This window comes from Carya illinoinensis, chromosome 1 (assembly GCF_018687715.1).
Source record: "Carya illinoinensis cultivar Pawnee chromosome 1, C.illinoinensisPawnee_v1, whole genome shotgun sequence".
Taxonomy (NCBI): Eukaryota; Viridiplantae; Streptophyta; class Magnoliopsida; order Fagales; family Juglandaceae; genus Carya; species Carya illinoinensis.
The window spans coordinates 51,983,339-52,001,795 of record NC_056752.1 but is presented as its reverse complement, the minus strand read 5'-3'; the positions used below and the strand labels follow the sequence as shown (position 1 = coordinate 52,001,795).

Sequence of the window (18,457 nt, the reverse complement as noted above, 5' to 3'; positions counted from 1 at the left end):
ATTTGATTATGCATTTATGCTTTTACTGTCATCCATGCATTATTAGCTTGTGTGGAAGTTTTTTGTTAACTTACTGAGATTTGTAATCAAATCTCATTTTGGTAGTCCCAACTACCATTCTCCCCGAATGGTAGATCTTGTTACAGGACCTGAAGGAGAATCAGGAGCTGATCAACTAGACACAGTTGACTAAGCGACGGTGCGACATAAATGTTAATATAGTAATTAACGTAAATTACTACTTGTACGATTGAGTTGCATCTCTAGTACTTTTTGGATCATAACCATTTTGGACTAGTATTGTGATCCTAGTTGTTCAATGGATTTTTATGTATGAAGTATGTTTTAAGCATTTAGGATATTTTCAATTTGGTGCATAGTATTGCTAAAGAAAAAATTTATCCACTGCGAATATTGCATATTGTTAGATGCATGTTAGGAATATTGCATCTTATATGTCATGAACGGGGGCAGGCAACCTTGTGTTGCATGTCTCGACGCTTCAAATGTCCGTCCGATCCCAAACGGAATTTGGGGGCGTCACAGCGACGACATTCACTGTATGCTTGAAGGATATTCGGTGAAGTACGACGTGCCGATAGAGGTTGATGAGGAAGGAGCTACGATTTCGGCCGATGGTGAGGAGGAACACGCCGTCTGGGGGGATGGCATATATCGAAAGAAGTATGGACGGGGAGGGTTACCGTTTGGGACTTTACGAGGTCGCTAACGCTGACTCGGTGGATACCCACCTGTGAGATTAGCAAATATTTTATTATTATTATTATTTTTTTTGTGGTCAACATGTTGGGGGGCTCCTAAGAGTTTTTGGAACTTCAAAGCTTGGTCCTATTTGGTTTCCGAGAAAATTTAAATGCAAGTGCGATATAATGAACAATAAAATTAAAACCGTCGAAGACTTATCAGCTTTTAATTTTCTCGGCAACCAAACGCAGGTGAATCTTTAAGTTGTTACAGTTATTGGGAGTCGGGGTTTATCTAGGGCTTGTCCAGCGAGGCCAGGTCTTTAGTCCCAAGCAACGAATGACCCACCCAAAACAAAACCAGATCCAGACATACAGGCCAGGCCCACTACGACTTAACCTCGGTTTTTAGCGATTTTTCAAAAGGTTTTGAACATGGTTTGCATCTTAAACATCACGTGGACTAGTTGATGCTTAAGAAAAATAAAAGATACGAGGAGGACATCTTTCGAAGACACTTTCCAAATGAGGTACGAGTCTTGCTTAGTAGGAAATTCTCTGCTTGGTTGTCGAGAAAGTGGGAGTGGGACTCGGAACTAACCTACGAAAACAGGACCCATTCGGCCATTTTCGGCCCATGAAAAAGAGACCAAACATTTAAAAAAAAAAAAAACAGTGAGAGAGGAGACACGTGGCGGTGATTTGAAGTGTTACAACTTACAACTTACAACGTAAGTAGGTCGGTTTCCCGCTCCGTTAAGGTTTGAAACCTATTTACTTTCTCCCTCCGCAGAGCAAAATGCGGTGGAGAAAACGTAGAGGGATTTAGAAGTGGAACATGGATTCTCCTGAGGGCAATCCGGTCGCCGCCTCGTCATCTCCGATTTCATCAGATTCTCCGCCAGTGCAAGTAAGCCTCTGGTTTCGTTCTCTGATTTTGCATTCCATGTTTGTCGTTTTGGTAGATTGTCTGATGGGCCAGATCGCTTATGTTTCCCAACTTTAGTGTAGTGCTCGGCCGTGTTTACAAACTTTTTTATTTGTAAGAAAATGTAGGCAAATGAAATCGCATAAATTTTGATTCTTTTTTTTTTCTGTTCCAAGTTCTTTCTCCTTTTTTGGGCCTCGGGCCGCCCGGGGGAGGTTCAACCGTAGCGAATTTGATGGTCCCTTGGGATAGTTTTTAATGGAAGAATTCGTTCGTGGGCATGAATGATGATGAATTCCAGACGTTCACTTTCTTAACAATCAAACTTTGCATTTGCTTTATTTGGGGGAATTTATTACGATACTTTTTCAAAGGTTTAAAGTTATTTAGCACTAGGACTTGGAGATTTATATAGGGCTTGAAGATTTATCTATATATTCCTATTTCTAGTTTTTAACAATGGCAAAAGACACATATGAATCAACGTTTTGCGTTTTTTTGGGAAAAACAAGCACCCCACAAACTGAATCGGATACATCCGTTTGGCTTGGCCATGTTTGGTATATCATTTTAATGGAATATGGATGCATTAAAAAAAGGTTAGGATACTTCGTTTTATTGCTAAAAAAAGTATGTTTTGGAGTTGCTTTGGTAGTGGCCTACTCCACCTGTGTGATCTGTTGGTTTTTTTTTTTTTGATCTGTGACATGTTGCATCAAGTGTTCACTTGTCTATTTTCTCTTATTTCAACTGTAGGAGTCACCTTTCTTCAATTACCTTCGCAATCTTTCCCCAATAAAGTCGGTTAAGGCAGTCCGTTATACACAAAGATTTTCGGAAACCAATTTGCCAACCCCACCACCTGTGTTTACATCACCTCGTATAGATCCGCAGCGTGATACCAGTTTTCTGGAAAGGTGAGTTGCTTTGATTCCATAATGTTCTTATTTCTTTTTGACAGTCACTTGGGGTTGTATGCATTATCTTTTTTCCATTCCATGGTCAAGCACGCTGACCTCTTTCTATCAATTGTTCTTTCTTCGTGTCAACAGAGATAATGTAGCTGCAGCAGATTCGTTTGTTCATGAAAATTTTAATACCCAGTTGAATGTTGTGCACATTCCTAGCTTTGAGAAGGAAGGCCAGCTATGCAGTCCCTCGGGGTGTATCGATGAATATCTGGTAGATCCTATGGAGGTGGACTCTACAAATTCAACCCATTTAGGCTTGCAATCAGCTGGTGAAGTGCCTCAGTTGTTACAGGGTGGTTATGCTGGTCTGAAAGGAACCATAAAAAGGGTTGATGATGCTGTTGATAGTAATAGAGAGGACAGAGCTCTTACATCATGTGATCCAGCTGAAAAGAATATGAATCTAAGTCCTCTTAAATTGGTTGAAAGTTCAGTTGATCTGAGGAATGATGAAAGGTTTGATGACTTCCTAAAAGGATTTACCTCAGAAAAATCGAAGGACATCGTTGATGCTGATATGAAGCTCGATCCTGTTTCGGGAGTGCAACATTGTGAAAGACATGCAGCTCAGGTAATTGTTGGCATGGGTCTCTCTCTCTCTCTCTCTATATATATATATTTTAACCTAAATGTTAAATTTGCAGATTGAAGGTGCACAACAGGATGAAGTGGATGGCACTTGTCAATCACTTCATGAACCTTTGCAGATTAATGAAGCCTGTGAAGATTTTGATGATGGTTCAAGAACATTACCGAAAGAATTTGTTAAGGTACAAACTAAGCATGCTTTAATTATTGTTTTCTTCAGTTTCTGCTTCTATGAGTCAAACTTAAAATCTGGAGCATATCTAACTGATGCATTTCACACATCCCCAATCATAGATTTGGATTAATTGCAAAATCAGTACTTGAGTTTTCACGTTTTTGCAATGAGAGACGCTCCCAGCCGGTCGGGTGGCAAATTTTCTTTTACACTCACGTATTAGACCGTGCCACTATTGGTTGCACTGAAGAAAATAATAAACCACATACAGATGATCACATTATTTTATTTTCTCACTCACTCTTCCTCTCTCTCTTCCCCGCACCTGTTGCTCTGAGCTCTCTCTCTCTCTCTCTCTCTCTCTCTCTCTCTCTCTCTCTCTCTCTCTCTCTCTCTCCCCTAGCCTACCCATCGTTAGGATGCTGTAAAGGAATCTTCTGGGTCAAGGTCTGAGGATTTAATGGGGACATCAATTTGGCATGCATGAAGTGACCAGTCAGACCTTCACTAAAGATCCAAACTCTTGCTAAATGTTCATGCAGGTAACTTTCCTCAGCTGCCACTAATCTCTAATTGAGACAACGGTGTTGGATTCAAGCCCAAGTAAATCCCATCCAGCAGTGATAGTGGCCACTTTCGAATAGCGATTCCAAAGAGCAACACTAGTCGGTATTGGTGATGCTTCAGGGAAAAAAAAAAAGGTCGAAAATATCTTAAGCAATTTCTTGAGAGAGAGAGAGAGAGAGAGAGCACGCTTGCGGAGAGGGGGTTGCAGCAAGGTTTTGAATTTCGTTCCGTTCCGGCCGGAATGGCTGGAATTTTCCGTTTCAGTATAGTGTCCGGTATACTCTACCACCCCATTCCGTTTCGCTTCAAATTCTAGTCCTGTTTTGGCCATTTCGGTCAAATTCTGGTCATTGCAGTTGGAATTGAACGTTTCAGTCCCCATTCCGTTTCGGGCTGTTTTTGTAATTTGTTTATACTTAGATGGCATTTTTGTAAATTTTAAATCCAAACCGTATTTAATTAGATCTAAAATATAAATATATTTATATAATTTTAATTTTTTTATAACTTTAAATATGTCCCCTCATTCTCTATTCTTTTAAATATCCTTATTTTTAATAATTTATCTATTCTTTTATTTTGTTTCTTTATTTTTATGTCTTAACTCAAGTTTGTGATTTTTTTCAACATATATTCATTTTATAAATATTCAATTCTTCTATATGTATATACATATACATGATGCACATTTACATATATATATTTATTTTATTAGTTGTTAGTTTATATATACATATAAATATTTATATATAATATATAATTAATTCTGAAACAGTACACTGAAACATACCAGTAACGAAATATTTCTTTCCAGTGCCTTAATCGAAATGGTCACCAAAACGATATTCAAAACTTTGGGTTTTAGGTGTGGGGTGGACAGAGAGAGAGGGGGAAGAGATGGAAAAATAAAATGAAATCATGTACGTGTGGGGTGTAAATTTTAGGTTGTACACATTCTATGTGGCGGATTTCTATTGGTTGGTGTCAAAATTAAATTTACAACTGACTGGTTTGAAGCTTTTTCCTTTTGCAATTCGAGGCCTCAGTTTTCAACTTCTCAGTTTTTGCAAAACTGATACTGAACTTCAAGAAACTCTCCAATAGGTACCTCCGTCGATTTATAAATTAACAAGTCACGTGTCAGTTCCTGATTTGCTGACACGTGACATCAATATCCACATTAGCCAATCAAAGACTAACAGGTGGTGCATGGATGGTTGAGTAATCCTACCTAAGTGGCTGTTCCCAATATTTAAATCTGCCCACTTGCACATGATAGCCTGAGACCATTCCACTAGATAATGTACTAAGTTTTTGAAAATCGATGTTTTTTAAACAACAAAATGAAATGACAGTGAGCTATACATGCATAGGTTTGGGTTTTTCCGTCTTGAGCTCATATTCATCTTTGCATTTCTTGCTATATGCTTCTTCTTTTGCTCTTTTATAAAGTATATTGATTAAGATGTACAACTAATCTGTTTTGACAGAGTCACAAAAAACGCTGTGTTATAAAAATGTGAACTGTAAAGAATACTTGGTAGCATTCTACTTTGCATTGTTGCTTGTTAATAATTCTTTTATTGTGTATGTCTGAAGCTAACTATGAAATAATGGTAAGTATTGTTGGAAACATATTTTTAATATAAAATTCATTATATTTCGAGAGAAGTTTAGCACAGCCGGAATGTAGTCTATATGTTTCATTTCTTTCAATATTTTCATGCGGTAGACTAATCTCTTTATCAAAATGTAGGGCGCCAATAATTGTCGTGGTACACGTAGACATCTTCATTTTGAAGCCACATTAGCCTGCAAGAGTATAGCTACTGGAAATACTGCCAATCCAAAGGCTAGCATAACAAACTTGAAGAGTCTGGCGCCAATCTCTAGCAGTTGGGATGCAGCTGGCTGTACTCTGTCCATAACTTCCCAGGCATCTTGCTGCCCGCTTGAAGTGGATAGATCCACTCAAAATATTGGAAACTCTGAAATACTGTCTCCCCTTCCATCTGGTATTGGTTTGCATGTAAATAGCATTGGCAGATCTATGCTTTCAGGCTCGGATGTGTTTACAAGTAAGAACTCAAACCTTAGTTCACAAGATAAGCCAGTGCCTGAGTGGAGCAATGATTTGGTAAAGGACCCAAATAATATTGCAAATTCAGCCATAGCTGGGACAATGTTTTCACATGCTGATTTAGATCAGCAGGAAAGTCAAGCTGGAGTGGCAACCAGTTCTACCTCCTACCCTATTAAGAGTCTGAATCCCCCAAGTGATTCTCCTTTAACACAAATTGAGCTGCAGGTGGCTCCATGTGAGGGGAGAGTTTCCGCTCAACAAAATGCTGACAGTATTGACGAGTTAAACCAAATGAGCCCTAAAAGGAAAAGGTCAGCATGCTTTCATCATATAGTTTATGAATCGCTAATTTTTTACAGTTGGCGAACTTGAGTTTTTGGGATGCATCCAGGAAGAGCACTGCAAACAAAAGTGAGAGTGGCGACTGCAAACATTGTAATTGTAAGAGGTCCAAATGCTTGAAACTGTAAGTGAATGAGAGGGGGCATTCATCTTGTGTTATGAAATTCTACTTTCCAGTGGATGCATTTTTTGTGAATGTGGTTATATGTTCTTTTATACATTTTGCTGACAGTAAATGTATTTGAAAATGGCACATTTAGACCATATTTGCTGTTGCAATTTGATTCAGCCGTACTCTGTCATTGGCAGTTATTGCGAGTGCTTTGCAGCTGGAATTTATTGCGTGGGTTCTTGTGCATGCGAAACCTGCTTTAACAAACCTGAATATGAAGACTTGGTTCTTAGTACACGGGAGCAGATTGAGTCTCGCAATCCTCTTGCATTTGCTCCAAAGATTGTTAAGCAAACAACTGAGTCTCCAGCAAATGTTACGGTATACACTTGTTCAACTATCTGTTTTGTTCCTTAATGTGATTCAATTAAACATATTTTGAGCAGAAGTACACTGCAGGAAGAAGGAAACTGGACTACTCCATCTTCAGCCCGGCACAAAAGAGGATGCAATTGCAAGAAGTCAAAATGTCTTAAAAAATATTGTGAATGCTATCAGGTTCATTTTACATGGTTTACTTGCAGTTTTTTATTTTTAATAGCAAAATAACAATCTCTTGCCCTGACATTCCTGAAATTCATATCATGCTGATTGTCTTCGTTTTTTGTTTGAAATGGAAACATTAATCAATGAGTTAAATGTCAGAATAACAGAGTTGGGTTAGGACCAAGGTAAATTTGCGCTCTTTTCCTTAATTCTCAATGGACACATTTTGCTTTATTTCAAGGCTAAAGTGGGATGTTCTGATGGATGCCGATGTGACGGTTGTCAAAATTCATTTGGAATAAAGTCAGGTCAGATTTTCGTCCAATCTCTTTTCTCTAGCTTCTTCTAGTGAACTAAGTTATATAATAGCATGTTTTTCCATCACAAATGCAGTATCATTCAACACCTGAAATGCTCCATTTTTAAATTTCCACGAGTAACTAAAAAAACTCTGAGGTGGCCACCCAGTGTGGTTAAAACTCTTCAGGCTTTTTGTCTATGACATTGGAAAAAGGATGGATCATCCACTCATTCCAAGAGCAATAGCTGAAGGTGATAGTTAATACTCTTGGCAAAGGAAATGATAAACCGTGTAGGATGAGGAACTGTATTTGAGCATTCCCTTTTTTAGCTTCTAGATTCTATTTCTTAGTTCAAGATCCCTCTTACCTAACTGGAATCAAAGAATTAGTAGATCTGTCTGCCCAAAATACCTAGGATGATAGTAGCAAGTAGTTAATTGTCTCTTGGTATCCTTACTGTGAGCAGCTAATAAGTTAGTTGACTCAGTTAAAATTGACCTTTTATTTTTTTGAAATACATGTATACAATATGATATCCAACTTTTGCGATAAGTGAAAATCATCTGCACTAGTTCAATCTTTGTCATCTATTAAAAATTTGCATTTTCATCGACAAGCAAATTGGAGACAATACATTTTGGTTGGTTGGCACTAACCTATGTCGCGGATGCATGAAAATATTTCTCAAGGGCATTGCTTTAATATGTTGGATATTACTGGTCATTATCTTTTTTCCATGGTTACAAATAACTAAACCTTCCATTGCAATGGAACGGCAAAAACAGACTACAGGAGAGCTGAGAGATGTGATAACCTGTCTCATGAGAAGCTGCACATTGCGGAAAGCGAAGAGAATGGGAGTAGCAAGCAATTCTCGCCAACATCATGGGAAGGAATTGCTCATATACGTAATCTTGATCCTTGCTCAGAAGTTTCACAAGCCCAATTGCAATTGGGAAGTAACATTCAGTCATCAGCTGCTTCCCTACATTGGCGCTACTCCCCTGTTACTCTTACACCAAAGTTATGTGGGAGCAATGGCCCCCATGAGCTCACCTCTGACTCTGCACTCTGTAACATGATGGAGGACAATGATATGCGTGAGATACTCAAGGACACTACTAACACTCACAGGGCAGAGGGACAAAGGTCAAGCTCCCCACGGGGCTTGAGGTGTGGCCGCAAATTCATTTTGCAGGCTGTGCCTTCTTTTCCTCCTCTTACCCCATACAAGACGGTGTCAAGCAAGCTAAAAAATGATCATACAGACAGTACTGCTAATCACTGATTTGAATGAATCCATGGAGTTGGGTAAGTCAATCGATATTTTGTTGACTTGGTAATGCAATTGACAAAATCTGTAACCTGTTTACCGTATTATGTAGGCATCGGGCGGTACCCTGCTTTCTACTTCGTAAGCAGAGCTGAAGACGGGCTTTTAATTGCTAAGAAATCTAGGGAACCTCATTCCAATGGCGGTGCTAATTCTAAGCCTTTTTAGTCTACTCTTTCTAAGGTCGTCTATGGTATAGAGGCACGTGTAATTACCATCTTTGTTAGATTTAGGCGCAGGTATTTCTGTGAGTATAGTTTGTCTGTAGAGTTTTGGTTTATTGGTAAAAGGTTGTTAAATCAAGTTTTGATCAATGCTTTAGAGCTCTAAAGCATTATTAGATTGTCTGGTAATGTTAAGAAATTAGTTAGAGCTGTAAAGCATGTGTTGGTATTTGAAAACACAAAACGAGAAAGAAAAATTATATTTGCAAGCTTGCTTAGTGATGCATTTAACACACTATTGATGCTAAGGAAAAATCTAGTTGTAAGCATAACTGCGCAGTAATATGTGCACAAATATAATATGATTGGTCAAAAAGTAGATTTTATTGAAAATATTATTAATTTAAATTTTGAATATGAAAAAATCAATATTAGTACGTATATTAGTATATGATTTTACTTGTATGTAGCAAAATTGTGATGCTAAAGCTTTCCGTGTAATGGGTTTTACAAGTATTATATTTATACTCTGGTTTGTAAGTAGTTGAACTTATTAAATGGTAATTGTAAACTTCAGAAATCAGGAAGATAGGTGAACGGTGAACTACCATCTAATCTCAAAGAGAAATTCTATTTGTCATCCTCATATGCCATACTATATATTTTTATTTTTATTTTCTTAGCAAATATGGTATATGGATAATGAGTAAAAGAATTTAATTAATTTTAAAAAAATAAAACTATAAAAAAATAAAATTAAGTATGGTGCGTGTGGATGATGAATAACAAAACTCGAAATAAAAGTCAACAACGTGAAATTATTGCACATCAATATTAATATGATGCACGGCAAGGACCATTTTTCTCAGTTCAAAATCCTCACGGAAAACTACATGAAGGTGGTTGGTTAGTTCAAATCATTCATTAAAATTTAAAATCCAAGTAATTAGCTTACTGCATGACTTGAAATTTGAGCTTCGGCGGAGAAGCATCAGCATTACAGTCAAACAAATTGGTAGGTTTCTGTTCTGTCACGTTTTGTCATCTGTATGAGATATAGGTGCGGTTTTGGTTTGCTTAATATGTGCAGCATACAAAAGAGAATTGCTTGATATGAAAAGCAAAAGAAACTAGAATGAAACTAGTGAGGTACATCCAAACTTTTTCATTTAGGACAAGAGGAGGCTAAGGAATGAGAGAGATTATTTATCTTAACTATACCAATATACCCCATGCTCCATAATACTATGTTGTACTACCTAGTACTCGTACACAGTGCACTCAAACCTGTTCGCCTTTCAAAATTTTATTCCTCATACTGATCACTAGCTCCAACACTAGTTCCGCATCGAGCGAGTCCCTTCGAGCGCCAGTTTTGGGGTCAGCCAATGGCAGATTTCGTCCATCTCTGCAGGTACTGTGTAATGACCAAGCCTGCAAAGCCAAACCAAAAGCTAAGAGATGCTTCTTTCCAATTTCATCTTGTTATTGTGAGTCCATATCTCACTAATGGAAACAAAATCAATAGTTTACCCCTCATAGGATTTGAATGCAAGGTGTTGAAATCCTGCTGAACTTAAGGATTGGGCTGATTTTTCCCCATATTTATAGAGGACAGCATCATCGCCTACAAGAAGATAAAAGAGTCAGAATACTCCACTTAACTAGCTAATTCTTTTGTGTGCAGAACAGATTATATCATTATATTGCCATCGAGAAGCCTGACTACAAGGGGCAACCTAAGCTTTGAATGACAGTCACGAGAAGAATTTCTATAACTGATATCTGGAAATGCATCAAGACTGGATTAAATTACATCCTTCTACCTAACAGTAACAGGTAATGTCACCAACTTATTATTGTTAGCTGCTACACATCACAACATCCGATAAACAAATGTGATTCAGATAATGGAATTTTAGATTGAGCTTTAGGATGATTGATTTTGTTTCACATGCACATATACACCTGCCCAAACGCATATAAATGTCTAGATGAGAGCTTCCTATGACTACAGTAGTTAAAGGGAAAGGAGAAATCAAAAGTCACGGTAAGAAGGAAAGACTTGTCATCTCTTACTGTAGATTAAAGTTCTCCCATTAAGACCCAAATCTTTGATGATTATATTATTTTTAATCAAACAGTGTATAAATCAAGAAGCATAAACTACTACAGCCCACAGAGAGACAGACTCGTACCTGTCCCATGACATAGTAAAATTGGTAAGGCAGCAGCACGCCTTGCAGCCTCATGTGAACTTTGTATTTTGCTTCTTAAGCTCCTGCATTGTAAAATGATAGGGTGAAAACCAATAATACATACACAGCAAAAATTTTTCTTCTTTTTTACTTTTCTTTGTGCAAACTAAATAAGCAAGACATTGGTTTGAAAATTCCCAAATTATTTTCTCTCATTTGGTGTCTCTATCACGTACATGCCTTGTTTAAAGATGCTCCTGCCCCCTTGCCTTTCTTAAAGTTATTTAAGTATTGGCTCTGTGCACTTTCTACATAGAACGTATGGCTAATTGGGTGCCTACTAAGATGCATATATACCACAGATGTTACGATCATTAGATAAGATCCATCAAAATGAAAAGAACTTGAAGTATAAATGAAAATCATATAGAAACCGCTGGAATGACACGAATATCAGATGCTTTTATATTGTAATAATTTCTCAAATCAACAACCCCCTACTTGGAACATGGTTTACTACACAGGATAGTGCTAATCATTTCCAACATAAAGAAGACAATGAATATCTGGTTTTGTCTGAGAAAGAATGTTCCAAACGAATTTGTACCTTCCCCCTGGAAGCCATCCGCTTAGTCCAATAATTGCCCTTAGGTTGACAGGATATGGGTTACCGTTTCCATATCTCCCTAGAGCATAGCAAGTTGCAGAGTAAAGGGCCATTGCAGCACCCATACTGAAGCCTCCAACACCAACCTTAACTGTCAAACAAAGTAGTATGATCATAAAATTGTCAATAACTGGATCGATTATTGCAAGACTGACGTTTAGATATTGTCTAAAAACTTTTTTTAATTGAGGTGAAACATTGGTTTTCTTGGTTCTGAAATAATTTCATAGAGGTTGTGGAACTTTATAACAAATTAAAAATGATAAAATAAAGATTTTTTTTTTATTATTATTTTAGCGAGGTAGTTATTTTGAAAGTTATTTAGCCTTTAAAGTACCATCAGCTGGCTCTGTTAACAACAAGTTTGCAATATGTGCTGCTGAAGCATCTAAAGCTTCCCAATCATCTGAACCATCTTCTGAAAGCTCTCCCGCATCAAACCCTGAGACGAATGGCATAAGCAATACTGATGATCAAAACATGATAATAAATGCTGTCCTATTTATACTTGAGATTTTATGATTCCAAAACAGATTACAAAAGTTGATAGATCCTTACATGCAGTGCAAGGAAAACCACCAAGCAATGTAACGGGACGTGTGGGTGCAGTTGGGCAGATCCATTTAATCTGTGTCACAGAATTTTAGCAGAAGCCTAAGCTACTTATGGAGAAGAAAACTTAATTATGATAAGAAGGAAGTAATACATGCATGGAAAAGAGTATGTACAGGCTTAGTAAGTTCATAAATAATGTCCTTACATTCGGAAGAGGAAGGGATTCTAAGAGCTGGGAAGCACTGCAACCAAATGAAACAGGGAATGAGAAAGCATATCTTCAACTTACAGATCTTTCATTCTCATTAGGGCAATGAAAAGTTATTTTATCTATCTAAAAACACATATAGATGGATCTCCTCTGTGCGGGGTGTGTGTGTGTGTGTGTGGACGCATGAATATCCTTTGTAAAGTATCTTCTCTAGTTGTTCAGCTGGGGAAAAACCAAGTGAACTACTGGTCCCATTCATGAATATGGCATATACTCTTTCCCAAACTAAAGCTTCTCAAGTTAAGCTTACATCAAAATCACACTAGTTACGAAAATGAAAAATTAAACAAATTATATCGATTCACGGTGCTGCTTCTCTCTCCCATAAGATTTATTCATGGGAATCTCCAGAAAAAAAAAAATAAAAATAAAAAAAAGGGAACTCCACATCAAAGAATTTGACACTACAGACCATGTCGGGATGTTGACATCCTTGAACTCTTCTTTTTTTGGTGCCTCTGAAACCAAAAAGTCCATCTTTCCATTACCGGGTATGTACTCGAATACAGAAGGAAAGAATAGCATCAACCCTTGAGGGAGAGACAGAAATAAAAATAAAACAAAGACAATAATTAAATTTTGACAGTTCTAACCTGGCCGTCTCTCCCTACCAATCAAATAGGTACATAGAAACAATGATACAAGCTAGGCTGTTAAATGCTTAGTTTTATGTTGAACTTACTGATAGCACTGCAATTACTCTCATCCCGGTATTAAATGTCCCTCACAATTATCAAGTCCCCCTCATATATAAAAAAATTTTAAAAAAAGAAAAGAAAAAAGGAAATGCAATTTTCCTTTCCATCCATCCTAAAAGAGTTGGAGATGGTCCTTGCAGGAGATGACCACAATAATCCATAGAAAAACAAAAACAATGATGAGAGCATGGAAGACAACTGCGGGCAAAAATAGCAACATCACCTCGAGCCATTATCACTGAGTCCATGAAGCCAAACTATAGTGGCCTGGTGTTTTCCTTTGGGGCGCACTACATGTGTCCTTCCAAACTCAAATGTCCTTGCAGTTCGACTACCTGAATTTATGTCACCATAATGTCACCACGCAGGAGCCATATGAGTTCAAATCAAAGAACAAACATCCATCACGACAAAGAAAACGACGAAGAATATGGAGGAGTTCCCACAGCAGGCCACACTACATGCAAGTACTTGAGATGAAAGAGGCAATGAAAGGAGGAAAAGAAACAAACCAGAACCCATGTTGTAATGCGTATTGTAGCTCATATTCACGGTTCAGCAATCTGCACTAAATACAGTCCACCTATAGCAGCAAATGATGTAGGAGAGGTACTGCTATAGAGAAACTCAGAATGTTAATGAGTATTTATACCCAAATGTGTGGAATAAAACGTGCACGTATGCATTGCTGTGTATGTGTATTGTGCACTCCAGCCACGCCTTGCACCTACCGTGAAGCCCAGGAAAGGTATAGGCATCCACGAAAAGGAAAGGTAAAAAGGCAAGGACAAAAGCAGGAAATCTTTTGTGAGCAGGGAGAATCCAAGCAGAGGCAGAGCACATTCATCCATTCCCAAGCCACCCATGACCCAACTAGGAGAGAGCTCAGGTTTTGCATCATAGAGAGAATCTATACTTGTGGGCACTGGCCAGAAGATAAAGTTAATACCAACAACTGAAAGAATATTACTGAAAACGAGAGAATAATCCAGGTTTATAAAAGAAACTATCTTTTTACAATCATTTTTTATTCATTTTGATGATCGATGGATACCCATTAACATGAAAGCAGAGTTGCCAGAGGTCCAGAGCCCAATTTATCTGTGAGAAACAACTCGCCTTAAAATATCTGGAAAATGGAAATGGTCAATAACTCAATGAGAATAAGTGGAATATGAGTGCGCTTCCATTTTCCGGAAATTTTTATATGATTTTGCTCTTTTAATAACATATAAAATATACTTTTTTAGTTCGAAAAATGTTAGTATATATGAAAAACTACTTGAAATATCTTGTATCAATGATATAATTAAAAAATCATAAAAATTAGAGTTACTTTGTTTTTTTAAGTTAAAGGACGCCAACCTGGATTCTTATATGCGGAAAAGACAGAAAAAGAACTTGAGCTTTTTCTCTCCTTCCCTCCTCTTTCTTGCTTGTATCATTGCTTTTCTTGGTTGCCACTAATTTCCTTTGGTTGCTCGAAGAGTCAAACCGAACATTAAAAGCTTTTGTTTTGTTTTTTTATAGTCATGGGGGACACCACGAGCACATAGTAAGTCCGAAATTTCTTGGATTATATTGGTACGACCAAAATCTCCCTGTAATCTTCGATGCTCCCGGCACGGTTATCTGTGGATTTACAAAACAATTATGAAATCAGCCGAAATCCCGACCAGGAAAATCTTGAGAAGCACCTTTTTCAAAACCTTTCCCTTTTTTTTCTCTCTCTCTCTTTTTTTTTTAATGAGAGTTGATTTTCTTTAATATGCGCCGAACTTTATTTTTCAAATGTCTTGCCGGAAGAACCGAAGAAGTTCTTGTTATTCTCTACTTAAAAGTAACCAAAGCCTTCCAAATTCTGTTACCTGCCTTCATTACACAACTAGGAAATCATCTAATTTGTAATTTCTCCAACCAGCCACAGGAGAGAGAGAGAGAGAGAGAGAGAGAGAGAGAGAGAGAGAGAGAGTCCACTACACCTGCAACTTTCTTCCACAGCTAAATTATCAGCCTTTAAAATTTAGAGCGGGAAACATAATATCAAATGCATACGGCTGGTAGTCTTGTCTGCATTTCAAATTGAGATATGTTGGTCACTAAATGTGTAAACCAGATCAAAGTGGATTTGGCATATATACTGTCCTCAACAGGATAAACTATCATATGCAGACCAAAGAATAAGAAGCTCTATACACCATCCACGACGCTAACTGGTTCTAAGCCATCATGCACTACTATATTTGGTCTGGCCGTTTATTATATGGAGTTTTCATGCACTAGGCATTACTGAGAATAAATCTTTGCTAATTTTGTATATATCCTACTTTTTCTATTTTCTTTGTTCAATGGTTGTTGACACGATAATCATCATTTCATGTCCTACCCCTACTCTCAAGGTGCTGTGGATGGTGTGGATATTCTAGTCCTTGTTGATTGGTTGTTTTCTGGATGATGTGGATGTTGCTGGATTTGTTGTAGATGGCTGGAATAATGCAGCCATATATCTTTATTTATGCTGGACAGGGATGCTTGGGTGCTCTTTCAGGCGTGACCTTATGCTGTAGAGTAGTCAACAACTCTGCATTTCTGCTGTCTATGATTTATTGCCCTGTTTGTTGTGCTTTATACTGTAGACTATTGTAGTCATGGTATACCTCATATTTAGTGCTGGTTCGTGTACTGTGACACTTTGTATATATGTTGAGTGGTAGATTTCGTTACTCGCACAGTTTAGGTTTTATATTCAATTCATACAATGCCAATGCAGCAAAAGCAAGCTCTATTTTTTACCTGTTGACTAAACACCTGGAAAATCTAATCACATGGCATGTCACAATTGGTTATTGCAGTAGTAAATGGTAACATCCGATCATTTTCCTTTCTATGTCAATATTAAGGCACTTCCAGTTCCCTCCTTAGAGGAGAGACTGTGAAAGTGGCTTTTGTTTGTCAACTCCTTCCTTGTCCCACAGCCTTGTAAAGAAGAATCAATGTCGATTAGAAAATAGGATTGGATATTAACTTTGTGGGTTTGCTAGAAAGAGGACAACATATGCTGTTGGCACTACACTCTTTACTGGAGATTAAAAAAAGGACGATGTGTATTTATTGGTATGTTTTCTTTTTGTTAATTTGCAAAGCTGGCTACCACAGGAAAAGCAGTAGCATCTAGAATAGAAGTCAGGGTTTATAATTTAAAGATCATATGTAAAGGGTAAACGTTGCATCCCCTAAAGTAAGAGGCTTGAGGTGCCCATCGACATCGTTTTATCACATAAAGTTGAAAATCAAATAAAATATTATTATAATATTTTTTTAAATTTAAAAAAATTAAATGATTTATTATATTTTATATAAAAATTTAAAAAAATTATAATAATTATATAAAATGAGATGATTTAATTTATATAACCAAACCAAACCTAACCATTCCAAAACCATCCCAAGAAAAAGGAGATATCTTTATGAAGTTCATTTAATTAAAGGGCATTGTCTTACGAGCTTGAATTGGTTTCAAACGTCTTGCTTGCCTTGTTTTAGAAATTATAAAATAATCGTAACGTACATATAACAAATTATATAAAATCACGTCAATTTATAAATTTATATTTTATATAATTTTTTTATGCTGGTAGCAATTGTCCATAGTTTAATTTTATTTTTGATACCTTTTTATAATTCCTTAGCATTTCCTATTAACAATTGAATGAAAGCCATATATTTAATTATTTTATTCACACTGGTGAGAACCAGAAATTATTATTGATTCCAGGAATTTTTACGAGATTTGTCAAAAGTTAAAGGGTGTGAGTTTATTTATTTATTTTTTTAATAATGCTTTACGTCGCATCAAGTAAAAGGCCATCCGCTTTCAGAAAAGTTAAAAACTAAAAAATAAAGACACTTACTTTGGCATTTCGGCTAAATTTTTCTTTTTTCTTTCTTTTTATTTTTTTTATTTTTGTTTCTAGTAGTAGCAGCTCTAATGGAATCATATTCACTTTTTTTCTTTTTTCTTTTTTTAGGAGATTGCAAGAAATTAAAAAAAAATAGAAGGGGAGGTAAAGCAGTGACAGATGTGCCAACAATTTTCAATGTTCAGTGTAATAGCGAAGGGAAAAATTGAATTGATGAAAATGTGATATTGGGTGAAAGGTGGGATTCTCACGGAAGCGAAGAGAAAAATGGGGATTCTTACAGAAGAGGAAGAGAGGAAGAGGAGGGAGAGAATTAGGGGTGGCTGCTAAATGTCGAAATCGTTCTCGATCCATGCATGCATCTTTCTACATCATTTCATTGAAATTATAGAAAAGTGGAATCATGTTATTCCATCGTCATTCATTGTTCGTGAGATTGTGATGGAAGCAGCTTTGAATCAATTCCATTTCGATTCCCATCAGAGCTTGACATTCTTTATTTTTTTCTTATTTTTTCTAACCAAGCATCCATATAACCATCAGAGCTTGACATTCTTGATCAGTGTACGCAATTCATTTCATTTTACTGCTTTATTTTTTATGTTATTACCTTTTCTTTTCTTGGGGGGCGGCCCAAAAATACTTTATGGGAATTTCATATATGCCTTGCTAACAATAGACAATTCTCATATGTATATTGCCAAACTTCTGGCTTATTCAGCTTAGCCCAAAAAAGAAAAAAGAAAAAAGAAAAAAAAATCATATTGTAGTTTGATATGATTCAAAGAAAATAAAGGTGCTAGATCTTTTATTAAAAAATAAAAAATAAAAAATATGCCCTAAAATTCAAATTACGTATCAAATAGAAGAGTGCCAACTAATTTAAATTATTGCGTCTGAAGCAATTTAGAAGTTAAATTACGTTAAATACTTATTTAATTAATCAAATTCTTTATTTGTAGAATATTAACATAGAAAAAAGTACACGTGTGCCCAAAATATGGAAGAACATTAGGTATAGTCAGAGTAAGTGGGCTAACCTTATTTCTTATTTTGGAGTCTAAGCACCCAACTCTCAAATCACTAAACTCATCTAAACTTAAAATCTCTTTACACATGTGAAACCCACAATCTTTCTCAACCCAACAACCTTATATGAAGACATGCACCTTGGGTAAATGTAAGTGCAGTAATATTTTATCATCGGAGACATTGGATGAAAAATGGAGACGAGTGAACATTTTGAAGTGTAAAAGGGATTAAGCAACACTTTATTTGACGATGCGAGCCTTTAGTAAGGGAAATATAGGTTCTACGACTACAGACCAAGGGA

General features: G+C 36.7%; 2 protein-coding genes across 4 annotated transcripts; one reads left to right on the top strand and one right to left on the bottom strand.

Annotated features, from left to right (window-relative positions):
- Positions 1-1,249: 1,249 nt before the first annotated feature.
- On the top strand, positions 1,250-9,093 carry LOC122283026 (CRC domain-containing protein TSO1-like). Of its 2 annotated transcripts, XM_043095174.1 has the most exons (11): positions 1,264-1,614; positions 2,389-2,549; positions 2,685-3,174; positions 3,248-3,373; positions 5,690-6,327; positions 6,408-6,482; positions 6,668-6,851; positions 6,930-7,028; positions 7,258-7,324; positions 8,104-8,629; positions 8,704-9,093. In XM_043095174.1, the coding sequence occupies exons 1-10, from the start codon at positions 1,543-1,545 to the stop codon at positions 8,604-8,606; spliced, it is 2,415 nt and encodes an 804-aa protein (XP_042951108.1). In that variant the 5' UTR covers positions 1,264-1,542; the 3' UTR covers positions 8,607-8,629; positions 8,704-9,093. The 2 variants fall into 2 exon arrangements, with proteins under 2 accessions (XP_042951117.1, XP_042951108.1); XM_043095183.1 differs by lacking the exons at positions 7,258-7,324; positions 8,704-9,093 and having other exon boundaries at positions 1,250-1,614; positions 8,104-8,568.
- An 864-nt stretch (positions 9,094-9,957) lies between these two features.
- LOC122283039 (acyl-protein thioesterase 2-like) lies at positions 9,958-13,954 on the bottom strand. 2 transcript variants are annotated; one of them, XM_043095188.1, is made up of 10 exons: positions 13,936-13,954; positions 13,717-13,816; positions 13,428-13,539; positions 12,441-12,477; positions 12,239-12,308; positions 12,018-12,122; positions 11,621-11,771; positions 11,014-11,096; positions 10,349-10,442; positions 9,958-10,249 (listed from the first exon to the last, which is right to left on the bottom strand). In XM_043095188.1, exons 2-10 carry the CDS (start codon positions 13,748-13,750, stop codon positions 10,153-10,155), a joined length of 783 nt encoding a protein of 260 aa, XP_042951122.1. In that variant the 5' UTR covers positions 13,751-13,816; positions 13,936-13,954; the 3' UTR covers positions 9,958-10,152. The 2 variants fall into 2 exon arrangements, with proteins under 2 accessions (XP_042951122.1, XP_042951123.1); XM_043095189.1 differs by lacking the exons at positions 13,428-13,539; positions 13,717-13,816; positions 13,936-13,954 and adding an exon at positions 12,919-13,409.
- Positions 13,955-18,457: the final 4,503 nt, after the last annotated feature.